The sequence below is a fragment of the Poecilia latipinna genome, unplaced genomic scaffold (genome assembly GCF_001443285.1).
Source record: "Poecilia latipinna isolate Pla-1442-1.1 unplaced genomic scaffold, P_latipinna-1.0 Scaffold169, whole genome shotgun sequence".
NCBI lineage: Eukaryota > Metazoa > Chordata > Actinopteri > Cyprinodontiformes > Poeciliidae > Poecilia > Poecilia latipinna.
In genome coordinates this window covers 244,648-266,970 of record NW_015112785.1, presented here as the reverse complement: position 1 = coordinate 266,970, position 22,323 = coordinate 244,648, and the positions used below count along the sequence as shown (strand labels likewise).

General features: G+C 40.6%; 1 protein-coding gene across 2 annotated transcripts in view; it reads left to right on the top strand.

The window, feature by feature from the left end:
- The window catches only part of LOC106945964 (adenylate cyclase 9), a 46,901-nt gene that overhangs the window by 18,300 nt on the left and 6,278 nt on the right, over window positions 1–22,323 (top strand). The window contains exons 2-10 of one of the 2 annotated variants that reach the window (XM_015029991.1): window positions 12,233–12,432; window positions 14,369–14,476; window positions 14,595–14,869; window positions 15,617–15,719; window positions 16,862–17,079; window positions 18,375–18,528; window positions 20,267–20,409; window positions 20,684–20,713; window positions 21,951–22,212. In XM_015029991.1, coding sequence (XP_014885477.1) covers window positions 12,233–12,432; window positions 14,369–14,476; window positions 14,595–14,869; window positions 15,617–15,719; window positions 16,862–17,079; window positions 18,375–18,528; window positions 20,267–20,409; window positions 20,684–20,713; window positions 21,951–22,212 — 1,493 coding nt within the window. Of the gene's footprint in view, window positions 1–12,232; window positions 12,433–14,368; window positions 14,477–14,594; window positions 14,870–15,616; window positions 15,720–16,861; window positions 17,080–18,374; window positions 18,529–20,266; window positions 20,410–20,683; window positions 20,714–21,944; window positions 22,213–22,323 lie in introns of both variants that reach the window. The other variant, XM_015029990.1, reaches the window with a different exon arrangement.

Sequence of the window (22,323 nt, the reverse complement as noted above, 5' to 3'; positions counted from 1 at the left end):
CCGTGGGGTTTTTTTTTTTTTTTATATTTTTTTTTTTTTTTTGGGGGGGGGGGGGGATTTTTGCAATGAATCAGCACAAAGAATGTGAAAAGTTTTCATGTCCAAATTAGCTGAAGCTCAATCAGATTGGACAGCCGGTGTCTCTACATGCACATTTTCAAAGCTCTATTTAGGTCTGAGTTTTGATTTGATGATTCCCAGCATAACTAATATCCATTTTTTTTGTTCTTTTTTGTTGCGTCTTTGTCTTTTTCTGTCTTTGTTTCTTTCTTTTTCTGTTTTGTGTGATTCTTTCTTTCTCTTTCTGAACAATTTCACTTTCAACAAAACAAATACGAGAAAAAAAAAACATGGACGTTTCCCACAAAAATATTCAGTAAAACAAAACAACGTGGGGCTCAATACATATACAGAGTATTATTTATATTAAAAAAAAAGATTTTGAAAAACCATGTTTGTTTGCTTCTCAACAGTTATGCGCCGCTTACTGCCGATTCGTGTGCGAGTCCCATTGAAACGCGTTGAAGTTTACGGCTGTGAAGTGATAAAATGTGAAACGGCACCAGAGGTTTGAGTTCGCAAACAAACCTTCAGAGGTGTGTTTGGACGTCCAGGACAGTCAAACATTCGTGTTTGCACAATCTGTTCACGCACTTTTCTGTTGGTGTTGCAGAAAAGGTTCTATTTTTAGAAAGCGCTAAGCTTCATAATCGTGTCCAAACACATTATCCACCTCCCTCACGTGTCATCAATCATTTCGTTAACATAATGGGTGCTCTGATTCAAGGCGTTAGTGGTATTTGCAATGCGCTTGACGATTATCTAATAGTCTTGATGATTACCACGTGACTCTGCATAATGGGTTGGACTGGTGTGTGATTTCTAACTGGCTCCCGCGGCCGAGGCGTGTTGCTAACGCTTATCCAACTTCATCGCTACCTTTGGCGTTGTGAAAACTTGTGTGAAGTCAATTTTATGTGAATGCTTTTGGAAATAAATCCTAACTAAAAACATCTGGTTGTTGTTTTAGCCTAAAATGATACAAAAAAAAAAAAGCGGATGTTTATTTAGGGATACTGACACACAGTTCTATTAGAGTTCTTCAAATTATGAACCCAGTAAAATACCTGGACGTTTTAAATAAAGATTTAGCAGCTGAAGCCGAAACTGGGGTGTCATCAGGGCTTTCAGCTCTACACAACGTAAAACCAAAACGACATACAAATGCTTCACCAGCACATTAAATCAGCCTCCTCCCCCCCATTGAGATAAAAGGAAACCAAAAGTTAAAATTGGATTTCTTAAATAGTTTCAGAATCACATTATGAGGCGAGTTTTTCACACAGAGAGCTGAGTACGACTGCCTGATCCAGGCATCAGGCGTCACTGCTATCTGCTGCAGGACGCTCTGGGCTTTTACACTTTGCTGATATTCTGAAAAAAAGAAGAAAAAAAAACCTCCTCATGTAAAGAGGTTGCTTTTCATGTTGAAGACTTTGATTTTCCTAAAATGTCTCTCTGGGGACAACCACTGATCTTTTAAGGCTCCTGTTTGGTCACTAATAAACCGTGTGCAGTTAAAACATGTCGTTTCCATTTGATTTTAGGAGAATTAATTTGGACTTTTGCATATCAACTTTCAATTAACTCCAATTTTTTTTTTTTCCTTTGAGTGTGTTTGTAATTTAGCAGCGTTTAAAGAAATGATCACTGTTTCTGTTTACCTCTGTGTTTGTTCGGGTGTGTTCTGGCTCATGTTTTCTCTGGTATGCCGTTGTGTTTAAGTGGTTGTCCTGAATAATAGATACAATCTGTGACCTCAAGCCTGTTAAGAGCTTCTTTACCCTTCCCTGTGCTGAGTTTTATAGCCGAGGTATTTAGTCTGCGTTGGGATGGGTGTGGGAGACGTTTGAGGTCAGAACCCAGGTGTGCAAGGACTTCACAAATACAAATAGGTGACCAACAGTTAACAAAATGAACTGATTTAAACACCTGGCTGGCACCCTGACGTGTCACCATGAGCCGACAGCAGGTTCTTTTTGCAGATAAGACAAAAGCTGATGACTTTACAATCAAACTCAGGCTGCACACGTTTGACTTTTCCACAAGGTGTGCAAGACTGAAGCATTAGAAAAGCATAAAAGCCAAGCTGAAGTTTAAGTTTACTGAAGTTTGTTAGACAGATTAACAAAGACCAGAACTAGTGTGGTGTTGTTCTTTGGACAGAAGAGCCTAAAAGTAAATGGAGGATTTACTTTTAGAAGAGAAGAGCTGCTTGGCATAAACCAAATCCAGTGCCTCAGGGAAACAACCTCACACCAACCGTGAATCGTGTAAATATCACCGTTTCCTGCGCCTCGTCGAGGCAGCAAGTCAAGTCAAGGAATTTCATTCACAATTTGCCACAAGTCATGTAGACTCATATCAAACCTGTGGGTCAAATGAGAGCAAAAACTGGTGAAATGATTGCGACACTTATCAGTAGGCAAAATGTTGAAAAGTTTGTGTTTTCCTTTCACGGTTAAATATGCACTGGTTTGTGTTGGTGTGACCCAGTAATGTCCGTTAAGTTAAAGTTAAGGTTGCAGCCGGAAAAATGAGGCGTGAATATTGTAACAAACATTTTTCTACAACTTCACAATCTGACTGCAAAGATACAAGATGGCTAGAAATTTGCAAAACAACGAGAACGATTAACCAAACAGTAAGTTGTCGTTTTTGTTTAGGTATACAGAATTCGTTAAGTACTTTTGAAATGTTAAGAGATAACTGACTGGTTTGTTAGATAACGTTCGAATGGATTCTGATTTCATTGCCATTTAATTGTCATCGATCAAATAAGTTGGCCTGCGTTCGGATTCACGGTCAACGCGCGATCCGCCAGGCCGCGCCACGTTGTTGCTTGAATCGAATTTCTTATCTGAATTGGATGCAATGTCTTTTTTCCTCTGTGGAGGAGAGAGGGATTTGTGTTACACCAGGAGGGAAGAAAAGAAAAATGGAGACAGAGAGAGAGAGAAAGAGAGAGAGAAGTGGTTGAAAGATGGAGCATATTTTCTGGTCATGACCTTTTTCCAAGGATTTCCCACAGCCTAACTTTAGGCACAGAGTGTGTGGACTTCAAATCCTTGCTAGACTGCAGACTGATTCCCCCAAAGCAGCAAACATGCAACTTACATAAGATTCTATGTTTTCCATTACAAAAAAAAAAGTCTTTCAAACCCCTTATGAGCCTAATTATCTACCACCGAGCTCAACGGGTTATAGAAACTCCTCCGCTGACGGGCTGCAGCCTCCCCGAGAGAAACCCGGAGAATCCGGGAACACCGACTCCAAAAGTCCTTTTTAACAGCTGTGTGTCTTGTGTATTTATCGAGTATGACGCAGTGGCAGTCGGAGTGTGCGTCACTGCTCCTGTCAGCTCGCTGCACACCACAGAAACACTTGCGCGACCTACTGAGGACACAGATTGGTGATTGCTCAACAAGGAGGGGAGGGGGGTTGAATCTACAAAGCCGTATTGTTGACTTCCCTGTCCGATCTAATCATAAATACCTCTGTACCCTCAGAGTAATGCCGTAAAAGTCTCATGTTTGACCCCAAAACCCCAAGAAGCCATGCTCAGTCATCCACCCGGCTCCCTAGAGATGGATCATTAAATCCCTTCTTTTTAAACACACAACAAAAAAAGAAATAAGCCAAAGAAGATGTGGGGAGGGGAGCAAGTGAGGAAGTCCCTGGACTGAGATGATGGCAGAAAGGAGGGATTGATGTAGACGTGGGGAGGGTATTTGAAGGAGGACCGTGTGAGAGCTTCGTCCCTGGGCTCCATCAGCGTGTCCAAATATGGAGGCTTCTGCTAATGTTGAGCCGCGTTCTCAAGACCCACCAGCGACCAGGGAGAAAACCGGAGAGGAAGGGAGCTGCTGGTGTGTGGGTGTACCGAGAAGGAAAAAAAAAAAAAAGAAAGAAGAAGAAGAAGAGCGTGAACTGTGGGAGAGAGTTTAAGTGAGACGGCTAAAAAGGACAGAAGTAGACAAATTACCTGACGGTGACTCGAAGCGAAAGAGGTCTGCTGAAATGTGAGGCTTTGTAAAACAAAGTGGAGAACATCTGAACAGATGGAAGTCTTTTGAAAGGGGAAAAAAAAACAAAAGAAGTTTAAGTCTGTTCTTTTTTTCTCTTTCAGTTGTTTATTTTCTAACTTTTGCAAGCGGCGAGATGAAAGTGCAGAATGAAGTGACCGTAGAGTCGCTCGCATGTATTTTAACGTGGTAGAAATGTTTAAAGAGTACATAATTTTTTTTTTTATTATACCAGGTGAATTTGGGAAAAATCTGAACTTTAATTTGAATTCATTTACTCAGTGAATGGGGAGGAAAAAGTCCCATTTGCTTTGTTTTGAACAGGATAAATGTGGGGTTTCCTTTTATTTCCAAAGTGCCATGCATTATAAGAGCAGCAGTAACGGAGCTTATTGTTGACGAGGCTTATCCTCCATTCATATTCACATGCAAGTGCACATTAATTTGTGTGGGACCAGAAGGGAGGCGGCGATCTTTGGGTCACTGGGGATGGGTTTGATCATGTGGTTGTAAGCTGCCACAAGGTGAAAGGGTATTTGTCAGGAAGTGCGGAGTTGGAGCTGGGATGACCCTCCGGGGATAAACTAAAATGTCAGATTTTAGCTGAAAGCGTTCGCTCTTCCAGCGGCGCTTTGGACTGGTTTTATTTATTTATTCATTTTTAGCTGCGTATTTCGTCAACAACCCCAAACACTGGTTTAGTCTCTGAATATCATTTGGAGAGTTGGAGAAAGAAAGGAATCAAAACAAAAGTTGAGAGAGTGTTTGTGGAGAAGCCTTTCTCTGCTGCGTTTGCGTCCAGTCAGTGGACGGTCTTCGAGTGTGCATGTGGAATGTGGCGACTCAGCTGCACTTCCTTTTCATTCCCTCTTGTTTTCTTCGCCAGCGGACGGACGGATTTGTCTGAGTACACACCTTTTCAGATTCTGCCTGGCGCATGCGAATGCGTGTTCACGTAGAGTTCGTTTGTCTCTGAACGCGAGTCCCGTCTTCCTGGGTCAGTCGTCGAACGAGTCACAGAGATTGGAAAATATAACTCAGAGAAAGTGGGACATTCCCGTTTCAATCTGAGGATTTGTCATTGGTTGATTGACAGCTGAACAGATTCCTTCTGTTTTTGCATTACTGTGTTACCTGGTTAAATCAGTTTTCAGCTGGTTTCACGTTTTTGAGAGGAAAACTTTATGCTTTTCCTGATCCTTTTGCTCGTATAAAAATATTTCTGTCCCCCATGCTAACGTAACAAAAACCAGTGAACACTGTTTTTTTTTCTTTCTGATTTTAAATTATAGAAGGATTGACACCATGTATTAGTCAGCCTCCTATTAGCCTCCACAGCCATAAATGTCAAATTGATTACTTGAGTTTATTAGCTAGAGCTCACTCTTGACTTCTGGATGCACATGCATTAAATATGATTTCCCTGAAACCAATACACTTATTCTCACACACACAGACATCCAACACATGTGCGATACAGTAACTACAAACTGAGAGCGTCTTTGGTGCACTTTGCTGTCGGAAAAGGCCGATATTTCCACCGCCTTGCTCTCTCAAGCTGTTGAATGACCTCAGACGTCAAGGTTTTTTTTCCAAATTTATGGCTGATAAAGTAAGAAAGGCTGAAGTGGACATGGATGAAGAATGTGGGTTATGAAAGGCATGCTGGAAATCCAGGCCTTCAAAGCACATCTGCTCTCTTGATCCTATTTTACCATGTCTGGAGCTTTCTGCCTCTTTCCACCATCTCGTCTTTGTGTTTGAAACATGTCGGCCTTTTTTTGCCTGTTTTGCAGCACGAATGCCGCAGTTTAATCTGTTTAGATGGAAGAAATATGGCAAACTTCAATTGACGCCGTGTTTGACTGTATCAGGGCTTTTTCTCTGTTAAAGGCCACTTTTCATTTTGCATAGAAAATACGCGGCTCACATGTTTCTGTCACCTGACTGGAATTTGAAGAACTCTGCCTTTTGAGACCAGGTCATAAAAAAAAAAAAAAAAAAACCCTGTTAGAATCATTAGCAATAATTGTAGAATGGATGACGCAGAGTTTGTGTTGGGGCGCAAGCCTTGGTATTATAAAATGTTTGTGTAAAAATAGTTAGAAGGTTTCAAAATGATTGAGGTTGTGCACATCTGTGAGCAGAGGCGAAGACATGGCTCCTTTTCAGCTCTACTGTGATCATTTAGTTGAGTGGGCTTAGAAGTATAATCGTCTTTGAACTCAACTGATTCAAAAGCAGCACAATTTGAATTATACACAGGTCTGTCTCAATAAATTAAACTGAAAGATTTATTTATTTATTTATTTATTTCAGCAAAACAAAAAATTTAGTTATTAATTTTTTTTTTTTTTACATAAGACCAAGAAAGCGTATCAGCATATTAAAAAGTGTGTTCAGTTTATATGTCATTAATACTTGGCTCCTTTTCTGTGTGGCTGAATGGCTGCACTGACTTTAGACTTTATGAAACACGGCGGTTTCCCAAATCATCACCGTCTGTGGAAACTTTAACTGGACCTCTAGCAGCTTGGGTTCTGTTCCTCTCTTCCTCCAAACCCTTTAATCTTTATTTCAAAAAAGAAATGTAAGATTCATTTTATTCTAAGAAGATGATTTTGAACCTCTGTGGCTAAGCTTTTTTATGTATGGTACACAAAGCAAGCCAACGTTTTTGTGCTTTAACAAAGAACAACAAAGACATTTAGAAATTTGATCAAAAGATTACTTAATATGTCCGAAAATGAAACATTTTTTTTTTTACATAAAACAGATATCAAAAGTACATTTAAATAAGGTTTTTATTCGAACTTTAATTTTAAATCTATACTCCATCCAAATCTAGTCTTCAGTCACATTAGTCACGTTCTTTGCTGTTTTTTTCTGGCACAGGAATCGTTTAACCAAGTGCTGCAGTTGCTAAAGTCGTTCCTGTTTTGAAACGGTTTGACCACACGTTTTTCCTTCCACTCAACATTCTATTAATGTTTTGTAAAAGCATTTCTTTGCAATGACTATGTGAATGCGTTTAGTGAAAAAACTTTTAAATTAGATTTTAATTTTTGTTTGTGGTGAAAACAGGTAAGCCCTCACTCATTCATTTTTCAGGTTACTGTAATAAATAAAAAAATAAAATGGTTTTACTGAAGTTGTCAGCAACAGCTCAGGCCAAGGTGACAGAGGGTGAGAAGGAGAAGGTTCTGCTAATGTACATGGAGAGAAGCTAATGGATGGCATGAGAGCAAGAGAGTAGACCATCCTGGAAGTTATTAGTCATCCACTCTCTAATGATTTATTAATTTCTGCAGACAGTCTACTGTTCATCAGAGTTGTTGATTGGCCGGTTGGTTCTACTGTTGATCTATTAAACTGGGGTCTTTCAGCTCAGCTTATAGTGGACTGCAATTATTTTTGCATCAGACCGTGCAAGCTCTTCTTGTAACAAGGTCAGGTAGATATATGTTTACAAGCAGTTTTCCTGTGTCACTTGGGATATTGAAAGAACTCCAGCAATCCTTTGGCGCGTTAAATGCAAGGCTGAGATCTGTGAGGTGAACGTCACGACCTTTGCAGCCGTGCGTTTTGTGTCCCGTGTTTATTGAAGAGGCTAATCTGTTATTACTCAAGATTCAGATGGTATTCACTCGCTGGATGGTGAAGGAATGAAAAATATGCTATGCGTGTGTGTTTGATTCGCTAAAAATGTTGCAGATATTCTGTAGTACACAAACTAACACATGAATGCACCCGGCTAGCGTCAGACTGACGCACAACGGTTTTACATACACGTAGTTGGGGTGGTCGTCGGTCGCAGCTAAAGAGGCTCTAACATTGCTGCCTTCTTTTTTTTTTATCTGCTCCTGTTTAAAATAAAAACTTATCAGGGAAATCCTTTCTTTGAGAATGGCTGTCAAAGAAATGATCCTTCCTTATCTGGACTGGAAAACATTCAACATTTTCCTAAGCTAGTTTTAGCTAGTAGCATACAACAAAAGGAGACCTCTTTTCTGTGGCACTTTCATTGGATTAATTGAAATTAATTACATTTATGTATCTAAAATTAAGGCCTTCAAATATCTTGAATTCAATGAAAGTTAGCCTTAAATACCTAAAGCATAGATCTTATATTTTATCTGTTTAATCCTATATTCTATGTAGTTGTTTTTTTTTCCTAGCTTGACTTTTCTATCAGGAAAAAGTTTGAGTTGTATTCAAACATCTACAATACGTTCTGTGACTTGAGACATTTTCAGCTACTGCTAACTAGTTGCTAATGTACCCTTGCTAGCTATCTATTTAGCTAGCTTTTTTGCATCTATCATGGATAAGTGCAAGGTTATTGCCAGTTGACTGGATGAAGTTTGGTTGTTAGCATACGACCTTACATGGTATGACTGCATGCTAACCATACAATGTATATGATGTATGCTAACCATACAATGCTACATTCTGTGCAAAAAGGCTTCGAACTACGGGGTTAATTCTGTAGAGACAAATATACAATGTGAGAAGTACAAAGATGCTGCTAATAGCCACAAACGTACCTCAGAAATGCCACAGTTTTGATTCCCTGCTGTGGCTAAAGCTACCTAGAAAACATTCAACGCTGCTACTGCTACTAGCACTGAGAAGAGCAGCATTTGGTGCGACACCAACACTGAAGTCGGATGTTTAGTGAATTTTAAACACCAGTCTTGGCTATTAAAGAATTAAAAAAAAAAAAAAAAGTTGCTACTATGGAGAGAAAGCTACGATTTACGATGGTCTTTAGAGGTTTTAAGTTTGAGTTCGTGAAATATGTAGAAACCCTGATCACGAATGACTGTTCCTGGTTCTTATTCTCCCTTCGCCGATCCCATCTCAGTGGAAAACAGTGACTAAACCAGATGAATGAATGAATGAATGAATGAATGAATGAATGAATGAATGAATGAATGAATGAATGAATGAATAAGCAGTTAGAGATGGGTTGTCCTCTCATATTTCTGGTCAAGGTTGCAATGCAGATTCCTGATCCGCCTCCGGTTGTCTCCACGCTGTCAGGGACAGATCTGTTAGCCGAGGCCAGCTAGCCGGGTTGCTGTGTGTTTGGACAGGCTGATATCAGCTGGCTACGAGCCACCTCTCTAATCCTCTGTTTGTGTATTTCCTTGTTGGCTCTACACTAGTGTGAACAGGCCAGAGCCCTGGGCTGATATGCAAACATCGTTGGTGAAACACCCAGTGTTGCATCACTGTCTGCTTGTCAGCATGTGTATGCATCACTACGGCTGCCTGATGGAAGTAGAGCCCCTTTTTGAAGAATGTAATGTAAACGAACATGCATATCGTTTATGTTTTTGGGCTTTCTTTTGCTTTGATGTCTTGGATGGGTTTTCAGACTTTTTAAAAACACGGTAAATGCAGAGGGAGAATTACTGTTTCTGTATATTTTTCTTATTTTTTGAGTTATACAGTTTTTGGAGTGGATGGTATCCCGTAGTCTTACTGTGTTCAGCTGTGATTTTATGCAATTTTTGTGTTATTAACTACTCTGTTTTGTGTTCTTTAATCTGTGTTTCTGATGTATTGTACTTTATTGAAATATCTGCCATATGTCAAACAAAGCAATGGGCTAGATAAAGCAGTTAAACTTTAACATGTAAAACACACCAGAAGAAATTATAAACCAGTGCTGGATGCACAGTAAAACCAAGTTCATCATATCTTTTTGCATAATAAAAAGTAATATTTAAGCTGCATGTTCTGCTAAGGTTTAAACATCTAGAAGGGTTTGTTCCATACTGGTCAATGATGGGTACTTACATTTTCAAGTATCTGGTAAGTCTAGTTTTCCCAGTGAAGGGAATTGATGGCATCACAAAGACTCCTGGCAGATTCAGAGAGAAATATAGAAAAACACAGAATCTGGACATTGTGTAGTGACGGTTATGCGTATCGGACATCTGGAAGGTGTCAATGGAGGACACAGGTATGTTGTTACTCTCCTCCTTCAGTCATACTGTTGATGAAATTGGAAAGTACTGAAATTGTACTTCGAAATGTTCTTGAACCAGGTGCTGTATCTTATGTTATTTTTATTATTATTATTATCTGTCGTTTGTACTCTGTACCATTTGGTACCAAAATGAGCTAAGTGTTAACCTCCAAGGGTCAATGGTCAGATTCAAATTTAGGTTGAAGCCTAATCTTTTTTGTTAGTGTAAATCATTGATCATTATGACTCTGTAAAGCAACAGCAGTGAATTGGAGCCAGTAGAGTACGTATACTTCACTTCTTGCACAGGGAGGGTAATAAAAGTACACTTGTACGAGTTATCTATTGACATAGTTGTACATTTACAATAGACTTTCATCTCTCGCCTAGCCTTGACTCATAGTAACAAATTAATTTGGTGAGCTTGAAAACCAGAAATTTTAGATACTTTCTGAAGGATTTTCACTGTTACATTTTCTCCAAACAAAGAGGAAAACAGCATCAGGTTCAGCTGCCCATGGGTATGGGACACAAAAAACAACCCCTTTAAGAATTATATCAAGTGTATTATTTTACAAAAAAGATTTGTCTTTCTTATTTCATTTTGTTGTTGTTTATGCAAAACCCCGTATTGCGCCAGATACGCCGGCTTCTACGTTCCAGCTGTGTACATCTTGATATTGAATAGGATAGCTATTTTGATAGCTTGTGGAATAATTCATTCATTCATTGGGACGTGCTGTAATTATGTAAGAATGAACAGCTTGTTGGGACCAGAGGCGACGTCACACTGTGTGAGAGAGAGAGAACAGCTGATGTTACACAACTCTGCAGATATCCAGGATTTGACGATTAGATCAAAACAAAGACAAAAAGAAAGGTAATATTCACTGTAAATGCTAGCATTATCCTAGCATGTACGATGGGTAGTTTGAGTTTAGCATGATTTGCAAGTTAGCATTAATAAAGCAATCTTTGCTGGTATGACTTAAAAGGCCAGTAAAGCTTTAACTGTGAGATTTCAGCACGTCCCATTACTGACCAAATTGGATTTTTATGAAGGATAAAATTGAGCAGGTTTGCTGTGACATGCTCACATCTAACTATCATTTTAGGTTTAGCGGAAGCGTAAGTTAACAGCCAACATGTCTATTGAAGGAAGTTTGTTTTTATAGAAACTGGATATACTTTTTTTTTTTTTTTTTTGCTTCCTCTGTTGTCATGTAAGCGCCTTAATGATTCTAATCTCCTGGTCACACTATTGTCAATCTGCTCTTCTTATCATTTGTTGTTGTAAGACATGAAGCCACAGGAAATGGATGCTCCTTAATTGCATTTAACCAGAAAAACCACACAACTGTGACTCAACAAATATCACAGCAGTGACCCAAAAATATTGCGTAACCTCTCTCTATGCTATGTGGATGTTTCACTCATCTGGGGAGGCTTTATGCCTGTATTGTTCATCCTGTCATCCTGTATTACTTCATTAATTTGGATAACTAGCTGACCTTTCTAAGGAATTCGCAGAACATTGGAATTACAATCATAAATGGTCAGTATGGCGATTTCACAGGACAGTAATGCACCTGGTTTTAGCGCAGCAGAACACTGTGAATTATATCTCACTGATCTCAACACACACACACATTGGGCTGAGCAGGAAGTTCATTATTAGCTCCATGCATACTTCACTGGAGTCGATGTGCACAAGATTCACTGTAATTGCCTCAACTTAAGGCTCTCAAAGTAAGATATCAAGCAGTTTGACGGCAACTTTAAAAAAACAAATCCATCTCCGAACCTCCTTCCACGAGTAAAATCTCCCACATGGTGTGGCGTGTCCTCTGATTAAAACATGAAGCCAATGAAGTTAACTTTGCTTTATGCGTTTTACATAAAGATTAACTGTTTTTTTCATCATTTTTCTGTGGTTGAATGTCTGATCAGTAGAAAACTGGGTGTATTGGCATTTAGACTTGGTAACTTTGGACCATCCCCATCATTGATTGCCTTTTCTTGCAGCATTATTTTCATATGCCACTTTTCTTACTGTTTGTGTGCTGCAGATTTGTCCGTCTTTCTGTCAGAGTAAATGACAAGAGAGACGACAAAGTAGTTACGGACTCCTAAACGGAGAATATTTTCTGTCTTGTCTTTTTGCCAGGAATGAAGACGTACCTCATCTCAGGAAGGAAGCCAGACCATGATGTGCAGTGTGGCTGCTCTCAGGTGGGGCTGCCTGGTGGGGAGTTCGTGGGGGTCAACGTGCCCTCCTGCCCTCAGCCTCGTACCCCGGACCTCATCCACGGAGCAGCACAGGCTGCCGAGTCCCTTCTGCCTCACAAGCCGTCGGACAGAACTGTGGTGAGAACGTACTTCAAGAAAACACTTTGTCTATGGCTTATTGAGTTTTGTCCCATTAAACTGATCACATTAAGGAAATCCCCGTTTGAATAGCTGTACGTACCATCCAACCTCTTTGCCTCTTTCCCAAATGTGATTCATCTTTCATGGTTCAAGGCCCTGAACTGGCACCTGAGCTGTCGCCTCGTTGGCTCAAATTAATACTTTGCGCTAAATATATTAAATATTTTTTTAAAAAATCTTCATGAGAATGGAGAATAAAAGACTAAATTTAGCACGTCGGTCATCAACGTTTTGTACAGAAATCCTCTTGCTGACAGACTCAGGATGCAAAGATGCAGCGGCTGATTTTACTTGATTTGTTTTGAGACGTTCTGAGAAGCTGCAGCTAAAACCCTGGAGCTGGAAAAGGTGCGAACAACATTCTGAGAGTAGTAGTGTTTTCTTTCTTTGTCATTGCCATATGTTTCCTCACAACAATTAATGTGGTTCAGTAGATAATTTTCCTTTGCAGACAAAAGTGTTCTTGTGGTTTTAAGGATAGTTTCTCTGAATATTTGCCTGAAATAGGTGGAGTCACTTTAAACTGAGATGGGTTATTGTACTGTATTCTTTTTATGGATTTAAATTTTCTCACCAAAATGTCCGTTTTGCACATTGACGAGACAGGAAAGCAGCAGTAATGCCTAAATTTACTTTCATTAATTAATTTAAAAAAGATATTGGTAAATAGTTTTGGTCATTTACCAAAAAGATCCAGGCGTCTGACTGGCTGCAGACGGAAACTACAGGGGAAGGGAGACTACCGTGCTACTACTTGACTTATGAGCCTTTGTTCAGCCAGCTGATAGGCAGTGTACAGCAGCATGTGCGGAAGGGGAGGCTCTGCAGTGCTTGAAAATTGCTGCACTTTCTCTGAAATCTCTTAAACCACCCATTATCTTCCGCTTATCCAAGGTCGGGTCGCGGGGGTAGCAGCCTCAGTAGAGCGTCCCAGACTTCCCTCTCCCCAGCCACTTGACCCGACTCCTCTGGGGCAATCCCAAGGCGTTCCCAGGGCCCGCTTCACTGTAGATTCAGCACCAATCCGCCTATCGATCTCCCACTGCCATCTCCCCTCAAGACCCGCGATACTTAAACTCCTCCGCTCAGGGTGGGACTTTGTCCCCGACCCGGAAAAGGCACTCTACCCTTTTCTGCCTCAAGACCATTGCCTCAGTTTTGGAGGCACTGATCCACATCCCAGCTGCTTTGTACTCGGCCTGATGAAGGCCACACATCGTCTGCAAAGAGCAGAGACCTAATCCTAAGGTCATTAAATCAGGTCCCCTTAAAGTTATGAACAGAATTGGTGACAAAGGGCCACCATGGTGGAAACTAGCCCCAACTTATTTATGCCAACGCAGACCAAGCTCTGACAGCAGTCATGCTAAAGCCCGTATCAAAGGACCTGGTTTCTCATACTCCCAAACATTAAGAGGGCTTTGAACTATAGGAAAACAGAGGTGGATCATTTACATGTAGCTTGTTAAAGCCTTGGCACTCTACCTTTTTAACAAACATCTGGCATTTGCCTGGTTCTGACAGACTGAGTGCAATAACAAAGATTTTCAATGTTCGCTGCAGCCCCAAGCGACACCTCAAACTTTGGGCCAGAACTTGAAGAAGAAATATGTCCTGGAACATATCTGCCTAAAAATCAGTAAGAAAAGTGTGCTGCAATTTAAGATCGAGGCAAAACATGTTAAACCCTTTTAGTTCCTGCGACATTTGAAGACATGTGGCAGTCTAAGTCTACCACAATGATTGTCTCTTAGGACAGAACCCTCGACAGCCACAATTTTCACTAAACTGTGCATAAAAATCAGTGTTGTGCTTCTGGAGCTCGAGCAAATGTTGTCATCTGTGAAACCCCACGCCCGCTTTGTCTCCCCAGGCTCCCTGTGTTTTCCATGGCACCGTGCGCTCGTCCGTGGCAGAGCAGGGCGATGATGTGGCTGTTGTGAACGGCTGCCAGGAGGAACACAAGGCCAGCGGCGCCAAGGTACGGCCCACATTAGCGCCGCACTTATCGCCTACTTCTCCAAGCGTTTCCCACTTACTCTACTCGACACGCAGGGCCTCCCGCTGTTTTTTATCGCCTTTTTGTCTCCTCTCAAAAGTTCCTGCCAGGCCACAGCCCGAAAGCGGTCAACGGTCTCCTGAGCCCCCCGCTGGAGGACGCCGTGCGTGCCAGCCAGAGCTCCCTGTGCGACATCCTCCAGGAGAAAGAGAAGAAGACCAGCACCAGCACGGGGACCGGCACAAGCCTCGGCATGGCGGCGGCGGTGGCGGCGGCAGGCACGGGCATGGACCACTCTGCCCTCATCCAGCTGCGTGCCAAGAACTTCAAACGGAAGAGCGATGCCCACTTCGTGGATGTTATCAAGGAGGAAAGGTGAGGAGGCCAGTTAAAGGTGGGGTTTATGAGCCGATAGCGCGGCGGAGAGCAATAAAGCAATCTGGTTTTATAATGAGGGTTTTCGTAAACTTGTCCGCTGGTAATAAACCTTTGAACTGAAGAAATGCAGTGAAATAAAGATCCATGCTGTGCCTTGTGTAGGTATTCATACCCCTTCAGTTTAGTTTTTACATTTTGTCACCTTCCAACCACAAAGGCATCCCTGCAGAATGATACTGCCACCACCATGCTACTGAAATGAAAGATATGTCAGGGGTCACAGTCTTGCCCGGCTGACTAGTTTAGCTAAACGCCCATGTCATGGAGGTTGGTTTCCATTTTGGATCTACACTGAGATTAAATAACGTACAAATGGACTTTTCTTTTTTTTTCTTTACCAATTAATGAACATCTGGATTTTACTTTGGTGTATCTTTATGTGTTTCTTTTTATTTTTTTTAATAGTTTTGTTTAAATGAATACAATCCCAATAAGATACATGGAGATTTGTGGTTGTAACTTAATGTAGCATAAAGTGGTTCAATGGCGGGAATTCAGAAAAGTTGATTTTTTTTTTCTGAATTTTTCCAGTGAGTACACTATGCAGTGGTTCAAACAACAAAGATTAATCACCTGAATTTGTTTTTATTTGTCGTACAATTGGGTGATATGAACAGATAGTCATTTAAAATAAAGAGGCATTTATCTGACTCTCATCTAGTTCTTTATGTGACTTCTCTGCAGTCTGATGGAGGACTACTTTTTCAAGCCGCCCATCAACAAGCTCAGTTTGAACTTTCTGGAGAGGCCTCTGGAGAAGGCGTATCGCAGCAGCTACAAAGAAGAGGTACGCAGACTTGCACACACACACACACACACACCCTTCACTTAGATGGAGGATTTTTTTATTTATTTCAGCTCAACTGGTGATTTTGCAGCTTGCTACTGTATCTAACATGAACATGTCTTTTTCCTTTTTCTCTTCCACGTTCTGACTTTCTTTTTAAGATAACTGAATGATTAATGGACAGGAAAAAAACAAAAACTTTCTTTGTAACACGTCATAACTCCATGCCACAGTGAAGACTTTTACTATAAAGACCAGTTCCAGATGTCCTCTGCTGACCCTGGAGACTTTCAGCCCCCTGCTGTTCAATAAGTGTTACTACAGCCTTAAAAAAAAAACACACAGCACATTGCTTCAGTTTCAGCGTCTCTTCCTTACAATTTATTTTTGAACTTCATTGATAAATTCCAGCACTTGCACCAATGTACATCTCATATCTTCTAGCGTTATACAACCCTGGGTGAAACCTGAACCTAGTTAAACTTATCAATGTTTTGCTTATAAAACACAAACTCATTCATATCATGTAATATTTCACTTTAAGGGTGCATTCCGCTTTAATCAAACTTTAGTTGGTTTATCTGGAAAGTCTGGATCTGCAACCCGCCTGAAAACCTAGATCTCAGTTTGGCTGAAGTGAACTCTGGTGCGTATGTGAATGCAGATCGGACTGGAGATGGATCCAACTGTAGCGCAGGGCATTCTGGGTAAATTCTAACAAAACAAACACGAGAAGCTAGTGCTAGCGAGAGCGATGACTCTCGGTATTTTGCCAAAGACAAAAGAGAAATCCCACAACCGCTAAAATCTGATGCGACTTAGTTTTTGCTTACATCTTGTGAAGAAGGAAGTTGTGCTCAGCGACTTCTTCGGGCGTTTCATTGAGTGGTTCTCGGTTCGGCGCCACCACAGGTGAGGAGGGGGGAAACAGGTTTTTCGAAGAGTTCGGATTGCTTCACATAGTGTGGTGTGAAAAGGGAACCGCACCCGATCGAACCGAGTCGACAGGACTATCTGTTATGAGCTTAAATTCTTTCGAATGCGATGACGTTTTTGCTCGCACAGACACACGGTGGCGAAACGCCTCCTCGCCTTCATCTCGGGAGACAATCCAATCTGTTTCAATCTTCTTTTCTGTCCAGGTGAAGAACCAGGTTCCTGTGCAGACGTTTGCCAGCCCCACTTTTAGTTCCTTCCTGGACGTTCTCCTCAGCTGCTTCGTCTTCCTGGCCTTGACCGTGGCCTGCTTCCTTCCGTCTGTGGTGGAGCCGGCCACGGCGGGCCCCCCGGCGCTCGCTGCCCTGATCCTGGCTCCTCTGGCCGGGTTGTTGGAGCTGGCCTCGCTGGTGTTCTCCATACGGTGAGGCTGGGTGGTCTAGACAGATAAACCGCTTCATGGAGGCTCGTGTGAATGTGCTTTTTATAGGGGTGATGGTGCTCATAAGTTTGACATCAGAGTATAGAGTAAAAAAAAAAAAAAGTGAACATAATACAGTCCCTGTTTTAAAGCATTTTGCATTGCAGACGATGAAGGTATGTAAAAAACCTTTAAGTAAGGTCATCTTCAAACTGGAAACAGTGTCAAATCCATTCTAAAAATTTTGGTACATTCATTCTGCTACAAAATAAAAGCAGCTAAAGCATTTTTTAATGTACTTTATTATTCAGACTGTAAGTTTCACTTTTTATTCATAGTTCCATCGACATCTTATAGTCAGGGGCGGCTTATGTGTGTTGCTATTTTCCTCTTTATGATGCATTTTTTTAACTAATACAACTTATACTCCAGAGTGAAGTATAGCCCAAAAAAACCAAAAACATTATGCTTATTTATTTATTTTTTTAAGTTGATCAGATTTCTGGGAATTTTTTGGGCATTGTTACAGTGTGGAACAAGTAAGGAATATGTGCAAAAACACCTCCTTCCCACTGTTAGTGGATGATTTGTGATGGTGTGGGTTTGTTTTTCTACCAGTGGTCCAGGGGGTCTTGTGTGCAAAGTATCTCTCCCAATGCGGTCCATCCAGGATTGGTCCGTTCCATCTCTCATATGCTCCAACTTTACAAAATAACATTTTCCCCACTGAAAAACAAATGTACTCAAATGAATTTGTTTTTGTTTTGTTTGTTACTTTTCAGTGACAGATTATGCTGCTGAAATCAAAGGTGGTCACATTTAATGGGGTTTTACAAATTTGTCAGCACCTGGATAAAAGTCAATGCCTGAAAAAAGTCAGTTATTTATAGCTGACTTTTTTTATTTTATTTTTATTTTTATTTTGTCTCTGCCGTCAGTTAGCAGTTAGCAGTTAGCAGCGTATTAGTACCGAGTTCAGACTTGAACCCGCCCCAAAACATTGTTAGCTTTTCCAGCACTCATTAGAGAAGAAACTTTGCAGTCATACTTTGGTATAAATGTGCAATTAATCTTGAACAGCAGTGTTGTTTCAGCACGGCGTGTAATGGCAGCACCCCGCTGCACTTTCTTTAATTAAAAACAGACATGGGATCTGGAGAAAAAATACGTATTTTATCCGAGTTTGTTTTGCAGCTTCAAACTTTTTTGGGGGTACGCATCCAGTAAACGCTGGAGTTTTGCTGTTTGATATTTTTCTCCCTCCTCTTGATTATTTTCCTCCCTCTCTTCTCTTGCAGCATGACCTTCCACCTGGAGGAGCTGAGGAGATGTACTCGCTCCCTGGCCTTGCTGGTGTCCGGCTGGGTCTCTCGTCATCTGATTGGCGCGGTGTTGGTCTCCCTTCCCGCCGTCTCCGTCTTGTCCCACGTCAGCGCCCGCCTTCCCCTCCAGGTAAATCCAGTTGGTTGGCAAGAACATCACTTAAATTCAACTGAGGCAGAGAAATACTTCCTTACGGTGAAAGAACATAAATATCTACCAACTGTATAAAGAAACAAGATCAAAAAGAATTAGACTAAATCTGTGTTTAACGTAACAGAGGATTGGAAGTAATACTTAAAAAAAGAGGTAACTTTTTTTTTTTGCGCATGTCAGAGTCTAGTCTTCTTTCAGCTAAGATTTTTGACATTTCTGCTTTTTTGTTTTCTTGGAGAAATGTTTGATAACATTTAAGTTTTCCAATCTTTCATGTCTTTGGCATTTTTAAGAAGCGTAAAGGATCGAAGTTGCAGGAGCTCATATAAAATGGGAGGACCAAAAAAATTGAAATTAGGCATAAAATATTTAATCTTATTAAGGTGTTTATCCATGATATTTGATTGTTACAAATCTCCGTGTGGATATAGTCAAATCCCTTCAGCATCTTGGTTTGAAATCAGCTGTTTTTTCTCATTTTGAGGTTAAACCTCTAAGGAAATTGCATTGAAGCATCTTGGAGTTGTACACAAATGTATATCCTGCAGTGGAGGCACAATCACTTTTAATAAAAACTGCCTTTTTGTGAAAATACTTTATTAAATGCAAGCCATAAAGAAAAATTAGTTATTCTTTTGATTAGTTATATTTTTCAGGCTTCAATATAAAGTGACAGTAGTGTTGCAGCGCAGACTGTTTAATAGCCGGTTTGCATGTTCGATCATTTCAAGAGGTGCCAAAGTAAGGGAAATCTCATTTCATGATCATTCACTGCATGTTGCCTAGCAACAATGAGTAATCAAACAAAAGGAGAGTTGATCATTTCTACGGCACACTTGACATTCATTTACCCCTGGTAAAAATAGGTAAAGAGCCTTAATTATTAGCAGTTAATTCATTTCTTTTAGTCCGGTGGCTAAATGCCAGACTGAGTTTTTTTTTTTTCTTTTCTTCAAATGTTTATTTGATTATTTGATATCAACGCGTGAAAAACGCACACATTTTTCCAGTTGCACAATTACTGACAGCCCTACTGTCGCTGGATCTCTTTGAGGTTCTCTCCTGTAACATTTCAAAGCATTGAAGAATAGAGAGAGTTTTTATTCTACAAATAAAATCACAGATGCAGATCTGCTTTTTAGCTGATACTGAAACAAAAAAAGAAATCTGATCATAAATCTAAATGGGAAATATACAGACATGGAGAAACCTGATCTACCCTACGACTCAATGCAATATAAAAACACCCTCTATTTTTAACAATATTTATAATAATCGAAACCAGAAGTTCCTCGCTGTCTGACACTAAATCAGACTAAACTTGTTTTGTTCTGCTAGATGTGACAAAATTATTTCTGTTTGCTCAGTACTGAAATATTAAGAGAGGTTTTTTTTTTAAAATTACTTAAATTAAGCTATTTGCATATAAGTCCTCATTTAGTAGGGTTGCATTTAGACACTGCGACTTGGGTCAAACATCTCGGATATCTCATAATAGTTTGCTGGAATTTTGTCCCATTCCTCCTGAGGCCAACGTTTCAAAATCTCTTTGCAAAGAGACACTTCCACGTGATTTGAGAATTTCCGATCGCTTTTGATTAGATTTATTAAAAAAGCGTTGAGGAAAACCAGATGAAAGTAAAACCACTGAAATAATTACTGATGCCTCTGTTGCTTAGGGGTAACCGCTCTGACGTTTTACCCTCCACCCCAGGTGACCATGTTCCTGTGCTGCGCCGCCATCTTGGCCATAATCCAGTACTGTAACTTCTGTCAGCTGAGTTTTTGGATGAGGTCCGTCTTCGCCACCATCACCGGACTCGCTCTGCTGCTGATGCTGTACAGTCCTGTTCACAGGTACGGTTACATCTCACCTGCACCTCCACTCGCTAAGTTATGTAGACATTATCAGCCATCACGTAGAATTTATTCATCTCTGATGCGATTTCAACAGAAATCAGCCAATTTAACCACAGAAGTTTGAATATCTCATTTTCACTATGCTGAACCGAAGCATATATTTGGCGTGTGTGTGTGTGTGTGTGTGTGTGTGTGTGTGTGTGTGTGCGTGTCTTGGTGTGTGACTGACTAGTCCTTTCTCCTCGCTGACATCATTCTCATCTCCTTTCAGCTCAAGTAATAACACCGTGCCGGTTCATGGGTGAGTGTTTCCATAGAAACAGAGCGGTTTGATCGAAGACTGACATTTGAGGGGGTCAACAGGAGCGACAGCTCTGTTCTATATTTCTCATTACTACAGCTCTGTTTGGCTTTTGCTCTTTTTTTTGCTTTCATCTGCTCTTTATTGTGCTGCCTCTCTCTCTCTCTCTCTCTCTCTCTTTCTCTCTTTCTCTGTGCAGCAGTAGTAATGGCTGCTAAATGCCACTCGTGGTGAAAATAACTCATCCAGCTCAAACTGGCTTGAATTTTTGTGTTCGAGATTTAATTAATCGCAGTGTCTGGAGAGGAAAATGGCGTAGTTCTTCTTTTAAAGGAGCTCATTTCATTACACCTGCTGCTAGATCGCAACATTATTCCACACTAGAGGGAGATTGTAGCTGGTTAGTTACAGTCGTAAGATTCATAAGATTGTAGCGTTGTTTTTTTGGGGGGTTTTTTTGGGTTTTTTTTTTTAATCTGTAAAAGAACGATTTCTAAGAAGATGGTTTTCATCAACCTCATGAGATATGTTGCAAAGCACTTGTGTTTTCTTTGACTGTGCATCTTTTCAGCCTTGAATTCTGAAAAGCCTGTTTTATTATCACACGTCGAGTTCATTATTCAGATCCCGTTCAATGAATCTGAATATTATAAAAAACAGTCAGTTTATTTCAGGAACTTTATCGTTAAGTGAAACACGTCATATAAATTATTTACACACAGATGGATGCTTGAAACCTTTGTTTCTGTTAATTATGATTATTTTTCACTTAGTCATTGAAAACTAAGTGAAAAAGTTATTTAAAATTCTAATTTTAAATTAGAATTTTTGTATTAATTCCAATTTGTAATTAGAATTAATACAAAAAAATGAAATTGGGTATGTAGCCGTAATGAAAAGTATGTTTAATACCTGCTTAAAGGTTGTCAGTTTTGTAATGTGACAAATTAGGAGAAACCCTGAAAATAGTGAAAACAGTGGATCCCTCTTAGAGAAAGAAAGAAATATTATCGGGGTTCTCTTTGTTGTTTTTACCTCTTTAGTATTGATTTTTTATTTATTTTGCATTTCATCAATTGTCAGCATTTAGTTGTGAAATCTTTTGGTCAGTAAATATAAACGGTGTACTTTATGTTATGGATCTTGAAGGTAACATCCGTCTCTTCTGGTCCGGCCGCGCCGTTGGGTGCGTCCTCCTTTGCCGGTCTAATTTTCATCCCGTTTCCTCCAGAAACAGGCTGAACGACTCCGCCTCCAGCGAGTTGACCCCAGACACGTCGAGGCTCTCCGACTCCCTGGTCACGGAGGCCATCCTGGCCTTCTTCCTGCTTCTCCTTCTGGTCTGGTTCCTCAATCGTGAGTCCGAAGTCAGCTACCGCCTTCATTACCACGGCAACGTGGAGGCTGACAAGCACCGCTCCAAAATCCAGACGATGCGAGACCAGGCTGAGTGGCTGCTGGGCAACATCATCCCCATCCATGTGGCCGACCAGCTCAAGGTCTGCCTCGCTTGCTTGTTTAAATTGTTAAAGATAATGAGAAGAGGTGCTGTAACGATTTAAAGAGTGAGATTGTTTTAATTTGTTCTGTCCTCCCCCCCCCTCTTTTTT